At 41.1% G+C, this 20,082-nt stretch overlaps 1 protein-coding gene across 2 annotated transcripts; it reads left to right on the forward strand.

The window, feature by feature from the left end:
- Nucleotides 1-123: 123 nt before the first annotated feature.
- LOC135629085 (nuclear pore complex protein NUP155-like) lies at nt 124-20,033 on the forward strand. 2 transcript variants are annotated; one of them, XM_065136257.1, is made up of 13 exons: nt 124-489; nt 2,156-2,325; nt 3,166-3,292; nt 9,820-10,082; nt 10,193-11,804; nt 11,882-12,094; nt 12,312-12,559; nt 12,763-13,180; nt 15,604-15,809; nt 15,932-16,289; nt 17,434-17,652; nt 17,828-18,153; nt 19,663-20,033. In XM_065136257.1, exons 1-13 carry the CDS (start codon nt 331-333, stop codon nt 19,778-19,780), a joined length of 4,437 nt encoding a protein of 1,478 aa, XP_064992329.1. In that variant the 5' UTR covers nt 124-330; the 3' UTR covers nt 19,781-20,033. The 2 variants fall into 2 exon arrangements, with proteins under 2 accessions (XP_064992329.1, XP_064992328.1); XM_065136256.1 differs by having other exon boundaries at nt 145-489; nt 19,660-20,033.
- The last annotated feature ends 49 nt before the right edge of the window (nt 20,034-20,082 follow it).

A 20,082-nucleotide genomic window follows, 5' to 3' on the forward strand; every position in this document is an offset into this window, starting at 1 on the left:
ACTTGCACCCAACCCTAAGGAAGTCCCCAAAAGAACACGTAACATGTTCTGCTTAATAAACAAATGGGTACAAAAGTGAGTCAGTATTGTCCGGGGTAAGTGAAAATACTACTCTCCCCAAAAGCCTTTCCCCGCTCGCTCTCTTTCTCGCTCTCCGCCGCATCGGTACCGAGAAGAGCGTTTCTTATTTCGTCTTTCCACTCGTGACCAGGTTGAATTCTTTTGAGTTTTGTGGGCGAGCACCGGTTCTCGGAGCTCGTCCTCTTCTTCCGTCCTAGGGTTTTTGGCCCCGCGGTTCCTCCCGTTCCGGCCGCAGCGGAGGGCGATTGGATGGCGTGGGAGGACGAGATCGTCGGGCCGGACGTGGCGTCCGCTGGCCTCCATATCAGCGAGCGCATCGGCAAGGACGTCGCTGCACAGCTCGACCTCGACGAGGCCCTCGAAGCCTCCCGCTACGCCAGTCATCCCTACTCCTCCTTTCCCAAAGAGGTAACACACATATGCCCTCCTCTTTCCTGCGACGCTGGAACCTTAATCCATTTCAACGCGTCGTTTTGAAGTCGACTGGGAGGTGCTTGTTTACTGCCCTTTTGTTTCTTGGCCACAAGTCAAACGTGTGTGGGTAAGATCAGGATCATCAGGCATTTCGCGAGAAAATGTTGTTACCTATGCTTGACATGATCGTTGAAGTGAGTTGGGTTCTAAGTCGATTAAAATTGGAGGAATTTGAGGGATTGGTTGGAGGCGTCATCACTTGAAAAACATGGCAGTGTTTTCCTCCCCACGCAGATGAAGTTTGACCAAGAACAGTACATGCAAAGGAAAGTTCTACCATGATTTTAAATTAGAAGGCAAACTGTTTTCCATGGAAAGGAACAATTTGAAGAGATATGTGCTTTTGATCAGCACAAATCACATTTCATACTCTTGATAAATGCTGACTGTGAGTGGAATGTAGGTTACTTATTATGCCTCTTGCTTCTCCTTGAGAGAATTACCAACAAATCCCAATGAGAGTCACTGGAACAATTGTGAGCAAGAAATGGGAAGAAGTGTTTGGGGAGATTAACAACTAGGTGACTACCATAAGCATCAGCTGTAGGAAGAGTAAGGGAAGGAGAAGAAATGCAAAACTTGACGAGATATCCAATGGAAATAATTATCTTAATGCGAGAAGGGAGGGGTTGGTAGTAGGGAGTGGTTTTAATAGTATCAATGTTTTCAGTAGTTTCACCGGTCTTAGTCGAATGACTTCAAATTTATATCCAATTTATATTCGGGCTCGATGCTTCTTATCTAACCCATCTGATATGTATTGGGATTGGCTGAAACTCAACATCTCAAGCATGTTCTCTTTTGAATTAATATAAAAAAATCCAAGACAATCTTTTGTTACTACTGAAGATGCCTTTGGGTGCTCTCTTCCATGTATGCCTTTTTCAGTTGGGCAATATGGATGATTAACTTTAGAATTCATGACATGTCTCATATGCTGAATCAGACTTTTTTTCTATCTAATTTATCTTGCCTTTGTCATCCAATGGGCATTTTGCCCACTCTGGAAAATTTCTCACTCATGTGTCCTGTCATGATGGTACAATGTGAATCTACCTTTTCAGAAACTACAAAGTACCCAAGGGATGATTTGGAGATAATCTGAGAGCAAACATTTCAAAATGATATTTGGCCTATAACATACCCATGTGTTTACACAGAACTCCATGCAGACACACATATATAACTATTTACTGCTACGTCTCTCCGTATGATAACCTGAATTTTTGATGATTTGCCACTTTTTAAGTCTATGTCATTTTGCAACAAAATCTAGTATTATTATGATCGTATCAGTGATTCACAGAAAAAAATACAACATTTCTACCGTACTTTCGTGAGCCAAGTGACTCCTGAAAGTCTTTCTCCCACCAATTCATATTTCTTGACATCCAGACTCTTTGGTTCTCTTGCTTTTTTTGAGTATTTTTACACATTTGTACACATTGACCTGGTTGTTTACACCTGATGATTTAACAAAATGATAGAAGGAAATTGTCATCTCTTGGTGTTCCCGTATGTGTATTATGTCTTTCTTTAATATATCTCTGGTATTCAGGCCGTTGCTCTCCTTTTCCTTTTAACAAGAATATTATTGTAGTGGCCTCCTTTAGTTGAAGTGGTGGAGACTCGGGAGTTACCTTCTCTGCTAATTGAAAGATATAATGCATCTGGTGGTGAAGGAACAGCACTGTGTGGAATATTTTCTGAGATTCGAAGAGCTTGGGCATCAGTTGACAATTCCCTGTTTCTTTGGCGCTTTGATAAGTGGTAAGGTTTCCATTCACCAATATATCTTTGATTTTTTGTCTTTTATCTCCATGTCAAATCCCAGTCAGGATTCATTAGTTCTGTGAACATGTCAAGAAAATTCAATTTAATTTAAGAAAAATTTGACTTCATTTTAGAAATTGTTGTTGGAGTCATACTCAAGGTGCCCCTTCTGTTTTTGGGGGGGGGGGGGGAGGGGAGAGAAGGAAAAGGTTCTTAACCCAACAAGCATCACAATGGAAAAGTTAATTGTTATTGAAGGGCACACTTGAGAGTTGAGACACCACTTTGGTTTGTGGGGGTAGGGAGGGGGAGGGGGAGACGGGCCAAACAAGCATCACAAGGGCAAAGTTAATCCTCTATATTTGTTCGACAATCTACTTTGTTTTTAGTAACCATAATATTTGTTTTTTGGGCTCTCTAGTGCTGCATCATGTAACTAATTACTTGTAATTATGGTATGGGCTGGTCACAAAATGTCTGTCCCATTTGTTTCTAACTGTTACGAATGCAGATTATTTCACTAATCAACATTACTATCCTTGTTATCATTTTGGAAATTCATGTATTGTTAACTTTGTCAAGTTACAGAGATCTTATCGGCAGGATCATTTTGTTATATGCTACAGTTATGTCTACATAGCATGACAATTTACCAAGTTTTTATATGCTACAGTCATGTCTGCATAGCATGACAATTTATGAAGTTTTTGACTAAATTGTGGGCAAAATCTTTGTTGATATGACCAATTAGTTCTTGTTATGGTCCTTAAAACAATGTATACTTGTGCATGCTTTTTTTAAATCTTATATTAATTCTAAGTTTTTATTTATTGTAAGGGATGGACAATGCCCTGAATATAGTGCTGATGAACAAGCTATTTGTGCTGTTGGGCTTGCTAAATCGAAGTCTGGAATTTTTGTTGAAGCTATCCAATATCTCTTAGTGTTAGCAACTCCTGTTGAGGTAGGATCACTGCTGCCAAACAATTTTTGTTGAATTCATTTGGAAGCATTATTGTTTTCTGAAAAAGAATAGAGCCTGACTTGATAATTTTAATATTAACACATGCATTGACATTGTTAGCATGGCCTTTTAGTTCACCTCCTTATAAATGAATCCGAACCTTTTACTGCATCTTCTTCGATAACAAGAAGCTATGATGTCCCAAGTTCCAATTTTGGTTTTTCTTAGCAGTCTTATATTGCTTTGTTCTAGTTCTCAATCTTTAAAGAAATTTCTCATATAGAAAATACACCATGACCGTTGCTTTTAAATTGTATTTACTGTTTCTAGCGTTGAAAGACTTATATGCTAATATTTGGATTCTTGATAATTAATACCAAGTTTTAAAATACCACCTAACACCTGTACTAGCTGGTATGAGGCAGTATTTGCCATCTCAATGGCCAATTAGGACAGATCAGGCAATTTTGTCGGTTCGGTCCAATATGGTTTTTCAGCACAGTAAGCTCACTGCATCTGGTTTACCAGGTGGTAAGCAAATTGGTTTTTCAATTGTACCCTACGGACCGATACCAATATTCTTTTGTATGGTTATCAGTATTCTTCTATTGTTTATCTAAAACAATAGTTTTAAGCAAGGTTTGTAATTTCATACTGTATTGACGTTTCGAGCTTTGCATGATACGGTACGGTATAGTACGGGTGTATCGCTCGGTGTATATATATATATAATATAATATACAAAATAAAAATCAATATATAAAAATACTATAAAAAATAAAAAGGGAGGCGTACATTGTCTCGGCAACGTTGCCTCCTTTTCTTCTCCTTGTCGTGTCTTCTCCTCATTTGCGGCATTCGGCGAAGACGTCAAAGGTCGAAGACGTCTCCGGCCTTCGGCGAAGAATGCAACGAAGGCTGCAGGCGTCTCCGGCCTTTGGCGAAGAACGTGGCGAAGTAGAAGCCGAGTCGTCGCCTCTCCGTTACCTCCTGGATCGGGATCATCGAGTGTGGGTGGTGTCGGATCGGGAAGCGTCGAGGTTCTCCCGATTCTCCCTCTTCTTTGAGCGCCTTCTCCCTTTTCTCCCTCGACGTTTCTTCTTCCCTCGCTGCAGCCAGGCTGATACCGCCCGGTATCGGGCGACGATGGTCGAAATCGATCGTTACCGCCTGATACAGCCCCGTATCATCCGATACCGGGCTAGATCAATGCTACTGCCCAGTAGTGAGCGGCCCCCGTACCGGTCTGCTGGTGGACCAGTACATACTACCCGTTACAGGCGGTATCATTCGAAATTAAAATCGGTTTTAAGTCCCTTGCATATGAGTTGTATGGATAACTAGTTTGAGTGTGTTTCAGAATTCTTTTCTATCATTTTCTCTTTATATATATATTATTGCTAGAAATGAATTAGATCAAGGATCTAAATCTTCGTTCAATATTGATCATGGTTTGTTGATCTACTCGAGTTAGTATGGTAATGGTGGTGCTTACTGGTTTGATGGGTGATCAAGACACAAATCGTCTAAGTCTCCGTCGGCATGCCCCGGCGTACCGTGTGTCGGTATGCCAGTATGGAGCAGTATGTATCGTACCATCGGCCAGTCGGCGCAGTCGGTCGACACGAGAAGTCGAACCTTGATATTGATTCTGGTAATACATACGACTTGTCACGGACTTAACTGGTTTCGCCTAAGTCGTGCGGCACCCTTGCGTATCCATCCGCAAAGGTTAGCCTCCCCGAAGCCTCCCATGGTCCCTTAGGACCCACAAAAGCGAAAACGGGTTAGAGAAAATGCCTCACTCGGGATTCACAAGCAAACATTTCCGAAAACACTTCATAGACAATGCAAATTACAAACAAACTTTACAAGCTCTGAACAGTTGCACAACAAAGGGTCAAAATGGTCCACTACAGACCGAGAATCTCTCATAAGTGTTCACATGACACAACCTTTATTTACAAGCCTAAAGCGACCACAAACCCAACTAAAATGAAACTATTAAGCCTTCGGCCGTCCCTCTATATGCTGTGTAAAGCATGAACATACCAAAAGACACGGACATACATAACCATTACATCAAACATCTTGTTTAAAAGTTTGTCCGTGACATTCTCCCTCACTTATTCCTTCGACGTCCTCGTCGAAGCCTTTGCCGACACTGCAACTCCTCGCCTTTGCTGAGTCTTCAATCTTTTGCTCCAGCTGCAATGCGCCTTTTGGCTCCCAACTGCTCTCCGCTACTGTCTTTGAGTAGTTGAACCTTTGATCCGCCATGCTGCTTCAACTCGCCAATGACTCTAACTCTAGTGTGGGGTTGGCTGAGTTGTGTTGATCCCTGTTGGTTCCTGCGGATCTTCCAGGTGAAGGAAAAGACCATCCTTACTATGCGCTAGTTTCTCAAATGCCTCATGCTGTTTGAACTGGGTGGATGCTTGTTGGAGCTTTAACGAACATCGCCTCGCAAACTTCTGAATTTTGGGTCATTCCTCCATAAAATTTGCCCATTGACTCTTCTTTCACCTAGTTGTCACTTCCAAGTAGATTCGCATCACTTCCGCTTTTGATTGGCATTCTGTTGGGAAATGAAGCGGATAATCTACTCTCAGTAGTACTGATTACCATTGGTGAGGATTTGACAACTATTGTCTTCTAAAATCTTCGAAGGGTCTTTGAACCTGTGCAGAGCTCCTTTGCTGGATAGATAAGAGAATTGGGGTACTCGGTTTCGCCCATTCTCTTAAGAGTTGAGAAGGCAAAGGTTACTTGACTTCGCCCTCCTCCTCGAGGTTGTACTCCATGCATCGAGCTGGTTACTGGCCTTCGCCTGCCCTTTGGTCACACTTCTGAAGCACTTGAAGTGTTTGCACTCCTCGCGTTGAGTTAGTTAGTGTGATTCACCTTTTCAATGCCATTAAACTTCTGGAATGTTGGAAGTTTTCACCCCAACTTGGAGTAAGTCTCTAGTAGTTTTGGTCGCCTCTGGGATTGTACTGTCTTCTCCATCAACTCGGCCGCCTACTCCACTGAGTAGCAACGGTACAACATCGCGTATTGCCTGCTTCGTTCCTTGGTCGTGCACTCTTGCATGACCCAAAGTCCTTCACTTTCGGCTATCTTGATCAGAAGCTCATTGACACCGGTCTTACGAAGTTCCTTGGCCTCTGTCCTTCAGCTTTGTCTCGGTACTTGGAGTTTGCCTCTGCATGCTCCTCCTCCTCGGCCCCTTTCACGACCAAGCGCTCTCCCTTCATGAGAGCAAGGGATCAATGACTTTTACGGAAGTCCCGCCTCTGCGGTACCCTGGCGCTGCCATGTCCATGGTCCGACTATCCGTCGCCTCGCATCTACATCCCTTTTCTTCACGATCGGTAGATATGCCTCTGTGGCACTCCTTCGAGTCCACCTCCATTCTAACTGATGCTTGATTTTGGGTAGCTAAGTCCCTCTGGACTCATCGTCGCTTCCTCGTCCCTTTCGACCCCTTGTTTCAACACCTCTGTGTTCTCCAAGCAGCTCTCTTTGGTCAATGGAAAGACAGACTGAAACTCCCATGCATGGCCTCTGCCATCACGTTGTAGGGTTTGTACCAATTCTATTCTCCTTAGCTTCCTTCGTAGCAACGTTCGCTTACTTGACCTCGTCCTCTGACTTGTCGGGCTCCCTTAAGCGAATATGGGCTCTGGAGCAGTCCAACTCTCCAGCTGCTTCGATTATACTTCTGCATGATCAAGTCCCTCCCATGGGACTCACTGGTACTTACATTCGAACTTTTCCCTTGGTGGAACACAGCCCCCATATGCCGATGACCAAGGCTTTCATCCGATGCAAAATTCGATGCACGCACGGAAGCCCCGCCTCTGCGCTACCATGGCCTTCACTCTTTGAATCCATAGCCCTTCTTGCCGTCGTGTTGTTCACCGAAGTGGAGCTTCCAATAGCTCCCGATCATACCTCCGTATGATCTAGTCCCTCACGGGACTCATTCGTATGTATCACATTGCCACGAACTGTTCCACCACGACCCGCTGCACCATGTCGCCTCCTGGTGACATCTCCATTGTATTCTGATCCTTGTGGGATGAACTCGAATTGTGAACCCTCCATGTGTGGCCTCTGCCAATACATCACAGGGTCTCTTCCTCCTTCGATTTTGTTCGCTCCTTTGGCAATCGACCTTCATCCACTCACTCTTGGGTCACACCTAGATGAAGCACCGCTCTAGGATAGTCCGTTGCCTGGTAGCTCCCAAAGTCCACCGTTCGCTGCAATTAGTGCACCCTTGTCTGGATCCTGGGCCTCTGCCCCTACCAGCACAATCTCTGCTGTGCACCGCTTCCTTCATGGCAACTTGAATGGCAACACCATGGCATATTCTTCAAGAGTACCTGCCTTCGCGTCCTCTTGTCCCGTGCCAAGGCTTTCTGAACCCAACTTCGCCTCCGCAGGTTGAGTCGCCTTAGTTCCTCCATCAAATGCTTCTCCGAGATAAGGTGCATATGCCCAGAAGCTCCCTTCGTCTTTGGCACCATGCAAGATGAGTCCGCTTCGTCAGAATGAAGGACCCATGGAACAACATGATCCTATTCTTGCCTCTGCAAGAGTTCATGTCCTTGACCTTTGTCCAAGGAAAGCACTGTGCCTCCGCTCCATGTTCCATCTTCTATGTTGACTCCCTTCATGCGGCTTGGGTACTTCGCCAAGTTACACCCAAGTTGCTCCGCTCCTCGTTTTTGCATTGAGTTGATGGTGGCTCTCGCGCCCACCATTCCACGGGTCAGTCCTCCCTTGAGTCCAATCTCCATATCGACTCCAAGTGTGCCCTCATATTTGTTGCTTTGGGTCGCTCCCCCACTTGATCTCGCAATGCATCCGCCAATGCATTCTCTCAAGCGAGATCATACGACGACTCCTCGCCGCTTGCTCGGTCCATTGAGCTTCGTGGAGTTGTTATTTGTTGAGGTACTCCTCAACATGTACGGTCTGTTGCACATGATTCTCCCTCTAGAGAAACCAGGATCTATCCCTCCTGGATAACTATCCCGTTGGAGTAACATCTCTCTTCGTTTCGGAGACCACCATCCCCTTGGACTATTCGATTTGTTGAACAAACTGTGCATTGTTCTGCCTCCTGCAAACGCACTTGCTAGATTGCAACTCCACGTCAATATAGCCCCCATTGCACCACTCAAGGCCTAGCAGCATGCTGAACTCGCTGCATACTTCAGCCTCCTACGGACGTATCCTTCACATGCCGAAGAGAAAGTTTCAATACTCTATGGCGTCGAGTTTCGGTCGCCTTAGGATGGTCGCGAACATTCCATTGTCCGCATACAAGCTCATGCATTAGTACCGAATTCTTCGAGTTAGCAATTCCCCTCACCTCTGTGAGCTTTGCACAACTCTTTCGGTCGCTGAGCAACTCATTCCACATTGCATGGTCTCATCCTTTACCAAGCGCCTCGCTTGCCTTGAGCACCATCAAGTATAGTTGTCAATCTTGAGCCGTAGCTCATACTCAGCCATCCTAACCTTTGTGCGCTCTGCATTCTTCTAAGCTTGCCTGTTCTCGTGGTGCCTCTTGCGCGAAGGGTTGGCCATTCCTCTGAATGCCAATCTCAGATGCCCGCTCCTTCAAGCGACTCCTTTTCCCTACATCTCCATGCCCATTTTCCCCCAAACGGTCGCGCGTGTGCTGACTGCCCTCAACGCAGCCCCGCTAGGTCCCCCACATTTGCATGCTAAGTGTTCCTATGAGTGCTTGTCCCGCTCTGATACCATATGTCACGGACTTAGCTGGTTTTGCCTAAGTCGTGCGGCACCCTTGCGTGTCCGTCCGCAAAGGTCAGCCTCCCCGAAGCCTCCCATGGTCCCTTAGGACCCACAAAAGCGAAAACGGGTTAGAGAAAACGCCTCACTCGGGATCCACAAGCAAACATTTCCGAAAACACTTCATAGACAATGCAAATTACAAACAAACTTTATAAACTCTGAACAGTTGCACAACAAAGGGTCAAAATGGTCCACTACAGACCGAGAATCTCTCACAAGTGTCCACATGACACAACCTTTATTTACAAGCCTAAAGCAGCCACAAACCCAACTAAAATGAGACTATTAAGCCTTCGACCGTCCCTCTATATGCTGTGCAAAGCATGAACATACCAAAAGACACGGACATACATAACCATTACATCAAACATCTTGTTTAGAAGTTTGTTCGTGATAGACTGGTACAATACTAGTATGGCTGGTGGGATGCCAACTTATGCTAATATGGTAATATTGAGTAACACAGTTAAAAATGAAAATAAGTAGTTATGTATCTAATATTGGTACTTGATCGAACTGGTGAATACTGGTTATTGACTCTATGGTCGGGACTTGAAGTATTAACACTGTAAATTCCAGCCTTTTGGCTCTTGATTATCTTTCTGTTTATCTTTGTCTAAAACATTTCAGTGGTAAGTAATTTTTTAGTCATAGTCTCGAGATTGACGATAGTTTTGATTCTGTGGATTCAGTTGATTCTCGTTGGAGTATGCTGCACTGTTAGTGGAGATGGATCAGATCCATATGCTGAGATTTCACTACAACCTTTACCTGAGTATCGAATACCTTCTGACGGAGTCACCATGACATGCATCACATGTACAGATAAAGGTCGTATATTTCTGGCTGGCCGTGATGGACATGTGTACGAAATGCAATATTCGACTGGCTCTGGTTGGCATAAGCGTTGTCGGAAGGTTTGTCTCACAACTGGTTTAGGAAGTCTTCTTTCAAGGTATGTATCTTGTTGCACAATTTGAATTGTATTGGTTAAAATTTGCTGCTCATGTATTTTTTTATTGTATGTTAAACTATGAATTAAACATTTTGTTGGCAAATGCTCAGGTGGATCGTGCCAAATGCCTTTAAGTTTGGGGCTGTTGATCCAATTCTTGACATGGTTGTGGACAATGAAAGACATATCATTTATGCAAGAACAGAAGCTATGAAAGTACAGGTGTTTGATCTTGGAGAAAATGGGGATGGTCTGCTAACAAAAATTTCTGAAGAGAAAAATTTGATCGATCCACGTGAGGCACAATATGGGGGCAGACGATCTGTTGGGTCAAGAGCAGTTGCACGAGGTGCAAAACCAACAATAGTCTGCATAGCACCTTTGTCTACCATTGAATCAAAACGGCTGCACCTAGTTGCTGTTCTATCAGATGGCAGGAGACTGTATCTTTCTACTTCCTCAGGTGGAACTAACTCTTCCATTGGTGGTTCTTTTCAAAGGCCCTCTTGTTTAAAAGTCATTGCAACTAGGCCTTCACCTCCCTTAGGTGTTGGTGGTGGCCTTAATTATGGTACCATGTCTGCATCAGGTAGGGTTCAACCTGAAGATCTGACTTTAAAGGTGGAAGCAGCATTTCACTCTGCAGGTAGCCTTGTTCTCTCAGATTCATCAGCATCTGCTATGTCCTCTCTTCTGATTGTGAACCAGGATTCAAGTGTGCAACCATCTCTTTCTGGTAACTTTGGAATGACTACGAGAAGCACACGTGCATTACGAGAATTGGTATCATCTTTACCTATTGAAGGGAGGATGCTCACTGCGGCTGATGTCCTACCCCTGCCAGATACAGTAGTTACTGTACAATCTTTGTTCTCAGATGCAGATGCTTTTGCTGGGTTGGGTGAAGCATCTGAAAAGCCATCTGGAAAGCATTGGGCTAGAGGGGATCTTCCAACCCAACATATCCTACCAAGGAGGAGGGTTGTGGTATTCAGTACCATGGGTCTGATGGAGGTAGCTTTTAACAGGCCAGTGGACATTCTTAGAAAGTTAATTGAGTCAAATGCTTCACGATCTCAAATTGAAGATCTTTTTAATCGGTTTGGAATTGGAGAGGCTGCAGCAATGTGTTTAATGCTGGCAGCAAAGTTAGTATATGATGCAGGAAATCTTAGCAATACAGTCTCTGAGAAAGCAGCTGAAGCCTTTGAGGATCCTCGGTTGGTTGGAATGCCACAAATTGATGGTAGCACTGGTTTGACAAGTGCTAGGTCTCCATCTGGAGGCTTTAGCATGGGGCAAGTTGTTCAGGAGGCTGAACCTGTATTTTCTGGTGCATATGAAGGACTTTGCTTATGCTCATCTAGGTTGCTCTTTCCTATTTGGGAATTACCTGTCATGGTAGTCCATGGGAACGTTGGTCGTTTTGAAGAAGGGGTCATTCTTTGCAGGCTTTCAGTTGACACGATGAAGATTCTTGAAAGTAAAATTCGTTCTTTGGAGCAATTTTTAAGGTCCAGAAGAAACAAGAGAAGGGGACTTTACGGATATGTTGCTGGTTTGGGAGATCATTATGGTTCTATTTTATATGGAACTGGTAATCAAGGTACAGGTAGAAATTTGTTTGGGAGACAAACTAGAAATGCTGATGCAGGAGATGGTGGTGCAGGAAGTAAGAGGCAGCGACTTGTATACACTTCAGCAGAACTAGCTGCCATGGAGGTAAGAGATTTGGAGGTATACAAGAGGTTTACTCAAAACCATCATATGGTTCTCTAGCTTTTTATTTCATGATGCAGGTGAGAGCAATGGAATGTCTGAGGCGATTGTTGAGGAGATCCAGTGAAGCGCTTTTCTTACTTCAACTTATTTGTCATCACAATGTTACTCGCTTAGTCCAGGGTTTAGATAACAGTTTACATCAGAAATTCATACAGTTGACATTCAATCAGTTGGTTTGTTCAGAGGAAGGTGACCTGCTCGCAATTCGACTTATCACTGGACTTGTGGAGGTAAAGCTGTTATGTGAACAACTTCTAAATTTATAACATGTTTGTATCACTTTTGTCCATAGAGTTAGCAACTACTACCAGGCTGTCCTTCATCCATCTCTTTTCCTTGCTTCCCCTCTGATTTATCTGACCTGATTAAATTCTCATTTCTAGTTCTTGCTTACAAGATACCCTGGTATTTGAGCTAATATGTTGAAACTTGTTCATCTTGCTACAGTACTATATTGGTCCAGATGGCAAAGGCACAGTTGATGAGATCAGTGAGAAACTAAGGGAGGGTTGTCCAAGTTACTACAATGAGTCCGACTACAAATATTTCCTAGCAGTAGAGTGTCTTGAGAAAGCTTCTGTCACTGTAAATGCACATGAAAGGGAAATTTTATCTAGAGACGCTTTCAACCTCTTGACAAAAGTTCCAGAATCTGCAGATTTAAGTACTATATGCAAAAGATTTGAAGACTTAAGGTTAGTTTACTTTGGTTGTGAGGTGAATATGAGAAATCTCTTATATTTATTTACAAGGTAGGTGGACAGGTAGTGTTTTTGTATAATCCTTGTGTACATGGGACAAATATATGGGCTCATGCTAATTGGATTGTATTTTTGTTCCATAATATTCAAGTAGTAATATCAGAATATGATAATAACTTCTGAATCCCATACTGTAGATTTTATGAAGCTGTAGTACGACTACCTCTGCAAAAAGCTCAAGCTCTTGATGCCCAGGGTGATGCAGTCAACGTGAACATTGATCCAGGACAGCGTGATAATACACTTGCTCTTCGAGAACAGTGCTATGAAATAATAATGGATGCCCTTCGGTCTCTGAAGGGTGTTGGGCAAAATGGAAAACCTAGAGAATTTGGCACTTCTCGACTTTCTACTGTGCCTTCTCTTGATCAGGCTTCTCGGGATAATTACATACAACAGATAATTCAGCTCAGTGTCCAATGGCCTGATGCATCCTTTCATGAGCATTTGTACAGGACACTGATTGACATAGGCCTTGAAAACAAGTTGTTAGAGTATGGAGGTTCCGATTTGGTCCCCTTTTTGCAGACTGCTGGCCGTAAGCCGTTACAGGAGGTATGTTTTCCTGAAAAATATAATGAGCTTGATTTTGTTATTAATCTATAGTTGTCATTGCTAGTTATTCATTTGCTTCCCACATGAATCGGAGAATAGAAGAACATGAGAACAAATGCAACACTACGCTGATAGGCAGTTAAATATTTACTCATCAGGAATCACAGATCACTGGGCTAAGCTAAGCTGTTCATGAATTAAAAACCAATTATAAACTTTACTAATAATCTCCACAGAATAGACAACATATTGTTATGATCATAAATCAAATGCTTACGTTTTATGGTTCCAGTGCATGTAATTTTGTTTTACATTGAAAATGAGCTATATATAAAGTATATTATACAGTGGAATTTGGAAGGATATATTTTCAGAAATTAGAATTGCAGAAGAAAGGTTCTAGATGCTGAGTTAAATGGCCCAAATTAAAGCACTCATTGAGCTGTAAAGCTCAATGTGCATCACAATGGGAGATACCATACGATTAACATTAAGGTGGTATAAAGTCATCCTGGTGCTCGGTCTTACAGATGTGCAAGTAAGGGTGATACTCGTGGACAACTTTCCTGTAACTCGAAGTTTTGCTTATGATGAGAGAAAAAGGGTTGCAGTCAGATCCAAAAGAAAATAATAAAAAGTTTTAAGCATTGAGGAGCAAAATTGACCAGGCACAAGTCTTGGAGATGGCACACCGGTGAAGTGGATTACCTTTTTGTTAAGTAGGATAAGAAATCATAAAATGATCAAGAAGCATATAAATTAAATATGATATTTAGGTTAGTCCTCAAAAGTCATCTCCTGGTTTTAAAGGTAGCATCAATGGCAACCTTCAAAGGAATTGCTGGTATGATGATGGCACCAATCTAGTTTTGCAGTTGTTATAATGTTTGCTACTTTGATAGGTATGGCTGTGCCACTGGCCAGCAAAGTTTCCTCAAAATGTAATCCAAGAATTTGCATGAGATTTTTTTTGGGAAAAAACCTAGCTTTGAACTCTCTAGACTTAATTTTACCCTAAACGAGACTCCGTTGGACCACTAGACAAATCTAAGGTGTCCGCATTCTGCATCAGTACCACTAGAAACAATGTGGAGTAACTGTCTTGTCTCTTCAATGTCCTTTTCTTAGTCTATAAACTAAGTTGGTTTCTTTGAGTGATTGATGTTCTGCTGGAGTAGCCCCATCTTGGTTGATGGTATGCACAAGAAGATATAACTTCATGTTGCATGGTCTAGCATGCTGGCATGCCGTTGCCATCACAAATTGTCTTGATGGGAAGAAAAAAGAAGGAAAAGAGAGAAGAACACAAATATCTATACCTTACAGTAAGTCAAGACCCTTTTTTAGTTATTATAGTGGTGTCAGGAGCTTCGTTGTTGTTGATCTGAGAATAAAGCATCATAAGAGGATCTTGATTTCCCTTTAAGCTGGCTTGACCTATAACAGTCATCTAGTTCAGTGAATGAATTTTTGTTCGACATGGAGTATCATCTGTACCCCCCATCTGTTTTGGTTGCAAAGTGGTGTATCCCAGGTGGTACATTTGTATGTTGTGATAAAGCAGTCTTCGTTTTATTTATTTTATACGATTATACAAAACTGAATATCACCTTTTAAGAGTGACGTAACCTTTTTGAAACAATAAGCAATAAGCATCATGGGTGAGCCATCTACCTGAATTTTGATGTAATTTGTTGGCAAGGTGACTGTGCAATTTGTATTTGATGTTTTAGGAGTTTGTTTGATGTTAGAGATTCCTGTATGTATATTTATTTTCGTTCAATATATCTGGAGTTTTCCAGGTTGTCCTCTTTGTTTTTGTTTGGCCATACATAATTTATGAAGAGTAGGTGCCTGGTGAGTACAATTTTCAATGGAACCAGATGGATTATTGTACAAGCATTCAGGAAAACTCAGGCTTTTTGAGATAGAGTAAGAAAAGATTTGTTGGGGATAGTACTGTAATCACTTGTGTATGGTGAGTACAATTTTCACTGGAACCAGAGGGATTCTCTGAGACTCACGTAAGAAAAAATTTGTTGGGGATTTTACTGTAATCACTTGTGCACCAAAATGGATAATGTTTACCCTCCAGAGAAATATTTTCAGTATGTATATACCTTCAATTTTGTAATCCTTTCTCATTTGGAAATTGCATTATTCTTTGATTTGAAATTTGGAATAAAATGATTTATGTGCTAAATCTGGAAAGATATGGTTCTTTCTCATAGAATTTTTAAAATAAAAGTTTCTTCTAGGTGTTATATAGAAACATTCTGTTAACTAATGATAATGTAGAAAATTACTGTTTTTTTAATATATTAATAATTCATATTTTTGGCCAAATGATTATTGAATGCACATTTCAGTTCAACATACCTGCAGATTTATGTTTTTTAAGAGATTATTATATTTTTGTTCAGGTTCATGCTGTCAATGTGGTAAATTCAACAGCTCTTCAAGGAAGTGATATGAGGGCACCTATTGTTTCTGGTCAGGCGAAATATCTTGACCTTTTAGCCAGGTACCATGTCCTGAAGCGACAGCATCTACTTGCCGCTCATGTGCTGTATAGGTTGGCAGAAAGGCCATGCACTGACACTGAGGAGGCTCCTACTTTGCATCAGAGGTCAGTGGGTGATAAATTTAAACTTTATCCTCTTCAAGTGCTGAAGTTGCAAATTTTGGAACACTTTTTAGGGATCTTTTACAATGATTCTTGACTAACAAATTCTTTATTGTCTAAACCAGACTTCAATATCTTAGCAATGCAATTATTCAGGCGAAAAGTGCGAGCAGCACTACAGGTTCAATTAGTTTAAGCAGAAATACTGTTGATGATAGCTTACTTGACATGCTTGAAGCAAAGCTTGTTGTTCTTCAATTCCAAATCAAAATTAAAGAGCAGCTGGAGTTGATAGCATCAAGTTTAGAAAACATGCCAGGTGGCAATGAGTCACTTCCAAATGATTTTTCTCCTAGGAGCAACCTGGTTGTTGAAGATGAAATTGCAAGGAGTGCTCAGGAGAAGGCTAAAGAGTTATCACTGGAATTGAAGAGCATTACTCAGCTATACAATGATTATGCTGTTCCATTTAAGCTTTGGGAGGTATGGACACTTTGAAATTGCTGATTTTCCTTTTCATCAATTGCTTTAGGGTTAATGAAGAATAGTCTCTTGATAGATAATTTCAAAAGGTACAGTGATATATTCAAATAACAAGTTAAGTCAGTTTGGTATGATTGTTTTTCCTATTAGGTAGCATGACTCAAATTCAAAAAAAAAATATGAAAAGATAATTTGACCTTTCTGGTTTTGTGTCAATAATATGGCATTGACTGGACGTAAGCTTGACTCAACCCCTAAACTAAATATAGCACATTCCAGGCTTTAGAAACCATGCTTGCATCACCTGAAGGATGAACTAACAATCTAACATAACAAAGACGTATGGGGTAATGCTTTGACTCACTATGCTGTTCAGTTGTTCTACCTGTATTTGAATTAGAGAACATAGTTCAAGGTCAATCATAAAATCATGTGTTGAATCTAATTAGTTATCTAAATGCAAAGTAGCACAGCTATCTAAAGCAAATAGCATGGCATATACTTGTCAGTATTTTAATGCTAAGTCATGCGTTCTTTTTGGTGGGGGTTTGGTAGAATATGTTCATGGAGTTACTATAATTTTTACAGTTTGATCTCCTTTCTTCCTACATAATAGAATCTTTCTACCAAATAAAATGGAAAACTGTCAATGCAAACAGTGTTATTTACTCTAGGATTTGGTACATGAATGATGTGATTGCCCTGGCATGGCTGCTTTATGACATGGAAATACCTAAAATATTACTAACTCTGAAAGCTAGGTAATGGTTTATTCTGAGTTGTTTTGTTCATCCATTTCTTCCTCCCAAGAGTAGTATTAATGTAAGGGGAGAAGTGTCTAATTGTCTTTTTAATCAACGTGTTCTTTAGAACCCAATAATCTCTTGATACAGATGGTAATAGTTATTGTCTCATCCGATAATTTTTTTCTTGTTAATTTCTTTCTTAGCAGCCATAATAAACAATTTATAAGCATTGGGGGTGCTTTTTTCCTTTTCAGTTTGCAGACTTGAAGCACGTTTTAGACTGTTAGGCATGTATTAAATTAGAAAAAGAAATCCTATCTTCTCGGTACTTTGACATGCTTTGTTTTATTGTGTGGTCAAGGGATACTAAGCTTTCTCATATGGTTTATCCTGCTCAGGTATGCCTGGAAATGCTCAACTTTGCAAATTATTCTGGAGATGCTGACAGTAAAATTATTCGGGAGACCTGGGCCAGGCTTCTTGATCAAGCTCTTTCTAGAGGTGGAGTTGCAGAAGCTTGTTCTGTGGTGAAGAGGGTTGGATCAAATCTTTGTCCTGGAGATGGGGCTTGCTTCCCTTTAGAGACTATATGTCTTCATCTTGAGAAAGCTGCTTTGGTAATTTTCTTCTCTGTGCTTGTCCTGATTATTAACTTTTGCAGCACATTTTGTGTGTTAATGTTTGCATCTCTGTTGAAGTATTCACTCAAGTTGAATTGATAAAATATGATCATCAGAGGTCTAGTTTCTGGTGTTTCTCTTAATCTGATTATGCTGCCCACATCTTTGTCAGGAACGGTTGACCTCAGGAATTGAGTTAGTTGGAGATGAGGATGTTGCTAGGGCACTTTTTGCAGCTTGTAAGGGTTCAGCTGAGCCTGTATTATGCTCATATGACCAACTGTTAAATGGAGCTATTTTACTCTCATCAAACCTGAAACTACGTCTTCTAAGGTCTGTTCTAGTGGTTCTCCGTGAGTGGGCAATGTCTGTACTTGCACATAAATTGGGTACTACAGCTGTTGGGGCTTCTTTCATTCTTGGTGGAGCATCATCACGGGAACAGACAGCAGCCATCGGTCAAGGAGTTTGGGATAAGATAAGTAGTTTGGCAAACAGGTCAGTTTCTTTATGCTGTGTTCAACATCATTAGGATTCAAGCAACAGACTGCATTTCTGATTACAGTTGTTCAAGTTCTTATGCAGCATATAGTTTTCAATACATGTATCCTTCTTGCTGTTCCTTTCTTCTTTCCTATGCAATGTTGTTTTGTTCTTCAAATAAATGATAGGAGTTCAATTTTTTCCAATTTATTTTGATAAACAGAAATGGTCAAGTAGTAATTTATCTAACTAAATGAACATCTTCATGATTTTCGGAGACAGGATTCTCTAACCTCCTCGTAACGTCACCTGATTTTGAATTATTTCTTGAACTTAACATCAGCTTTTGTAGGGGAAACCTTTCCCAGAATTTGTGTTACAATAAATTTTGGTTAACTTCATCACCATAACTTGCAAATAAGGTCCACTTAAGAAGATCCATGCTCTTTTTATATTTTCTATGACTATAAAATTTCAACGAAGTTGCTATGGTGATAGGACACGGTTTGACTCGGATTAAGTGCTGGGCTAAATGCATCAATTTGGTGCACTATGTTTTCTATAGCTTGTCATTCTTCCATGTGACATGAGATGGTGGTTGACAAACACATTTTGACCCATTGGTCTTCCATCTCTTTGGCACATCCAGGTACTCCAATTTTGTGGTTCTTGAAAGAATCTAGACAAAATTGTGAATTATTCTCAGGATTTTTAGATTATTTTTTGCAGGAAGAAAGTAGATAGAATCTGTGCTGTTAGCAATTAGCTGCATACTCATCAGCTTTTTTGTGGGATGTACATGATCTAATCTAAAGTAAGTTTACTATATAAAGAAACCTACTTATGTGATAAACAAGATTAATCAAAATATTTATAATAGTACTGGTATTCGATTTGATACCCTTTGTACGATGGGGGTTCCTTCACAAATAAATATAAAATATCATGTGATTTTTCACGTAGATATTCATGTAATTAGTTGCTCTTTCCAATAATATATAGTGAGCCTGCTGAAGAGCAGCTATGGGTTTGCACTCCCCATCACTATCAACTGCTCTATCTGTGGAATACTAGTAATTCCAATATTACTGGTTGAACTTTCATGCATAATTCATTTTCTGCACCCTCTGGTTTAGCAGAGAACTATTGAAGTGGATGCAGATTCCTGATGTCCTAGATTGGTTCCACTTATTCACAAAATTGTCATATCGTGGCATGTATATGATTAGACTGTTTCTGCCCTTTGACTTTGTGATGTCTTGAGACCTTGAGATTATAATTCTTGGTATTGCCTAAAAGATCTCATGAACGGGAGACTTGTCTTAAAATCTTCCCAAAAACAAAAAACAAAGAAAAAGAAAGAAAACACAAGTCTCCCGTTCATGAGATCTTTTGTGATGTTATATTGTAGTCGTTGATAATTATCACTTGATGATGGCTGCATCTCTTTTGCATTTGCTTCTATTAGAATTACTATTTCATTGTTACCGTAAAGCTTTGTTGATCGTTAGCTTGCAATAGCAGGTACATGACTGAGGTGCGACGCCTGTCACTTCCACAAAACCAAATTGAGCCCGTCTACAGGGGCTTCCGAGAACTCGAAGAACAAATACAGGCGTCTACTGCCTTTCAACCACTATAGTTCCTGATAAGACTTATATTAGTTGTTGTCTTCGGTGTACCCTTTTACCCATGTTATCTTGAATCACATTGGATTAAACACATTTCACCCTTTCTTGTATTTGTATGGGAACGTCAATCTGCCTCTTCGGTTCTGTCATTTACATGTATCTGTCGAGGTAAGTCTTCATTGTCACAGCTGTAGCTTCACAGGCACAAAGTTGATGTAGCTCTTCGTTCCAGTTTGGTGATATTATTCTGTATCTTTTTCCCCATTTATCTGTTAATCCTTTGCTAGTGAATGCCTTTAGCTCTCAAATCTCA

The sequence above is a fragment of the Musa acuminata genome, chromosome BXJ3-1, assembly GCF_036884655.1.
Source record: "Musa acuminata AAA Group cultivar baxijiao chromosome BXJ3-1, Cavendish_Baxijiao_AAA, whole genome shotgun sequence".
In the NCBI taxonomy this organism is placed as follows: domain Eukaryota; kingdom Viridiplantae; phylum Streptophyta; class Magnoliopsida; order Zingiberales; family Musaceae; genus Musa; species Musa acuminata.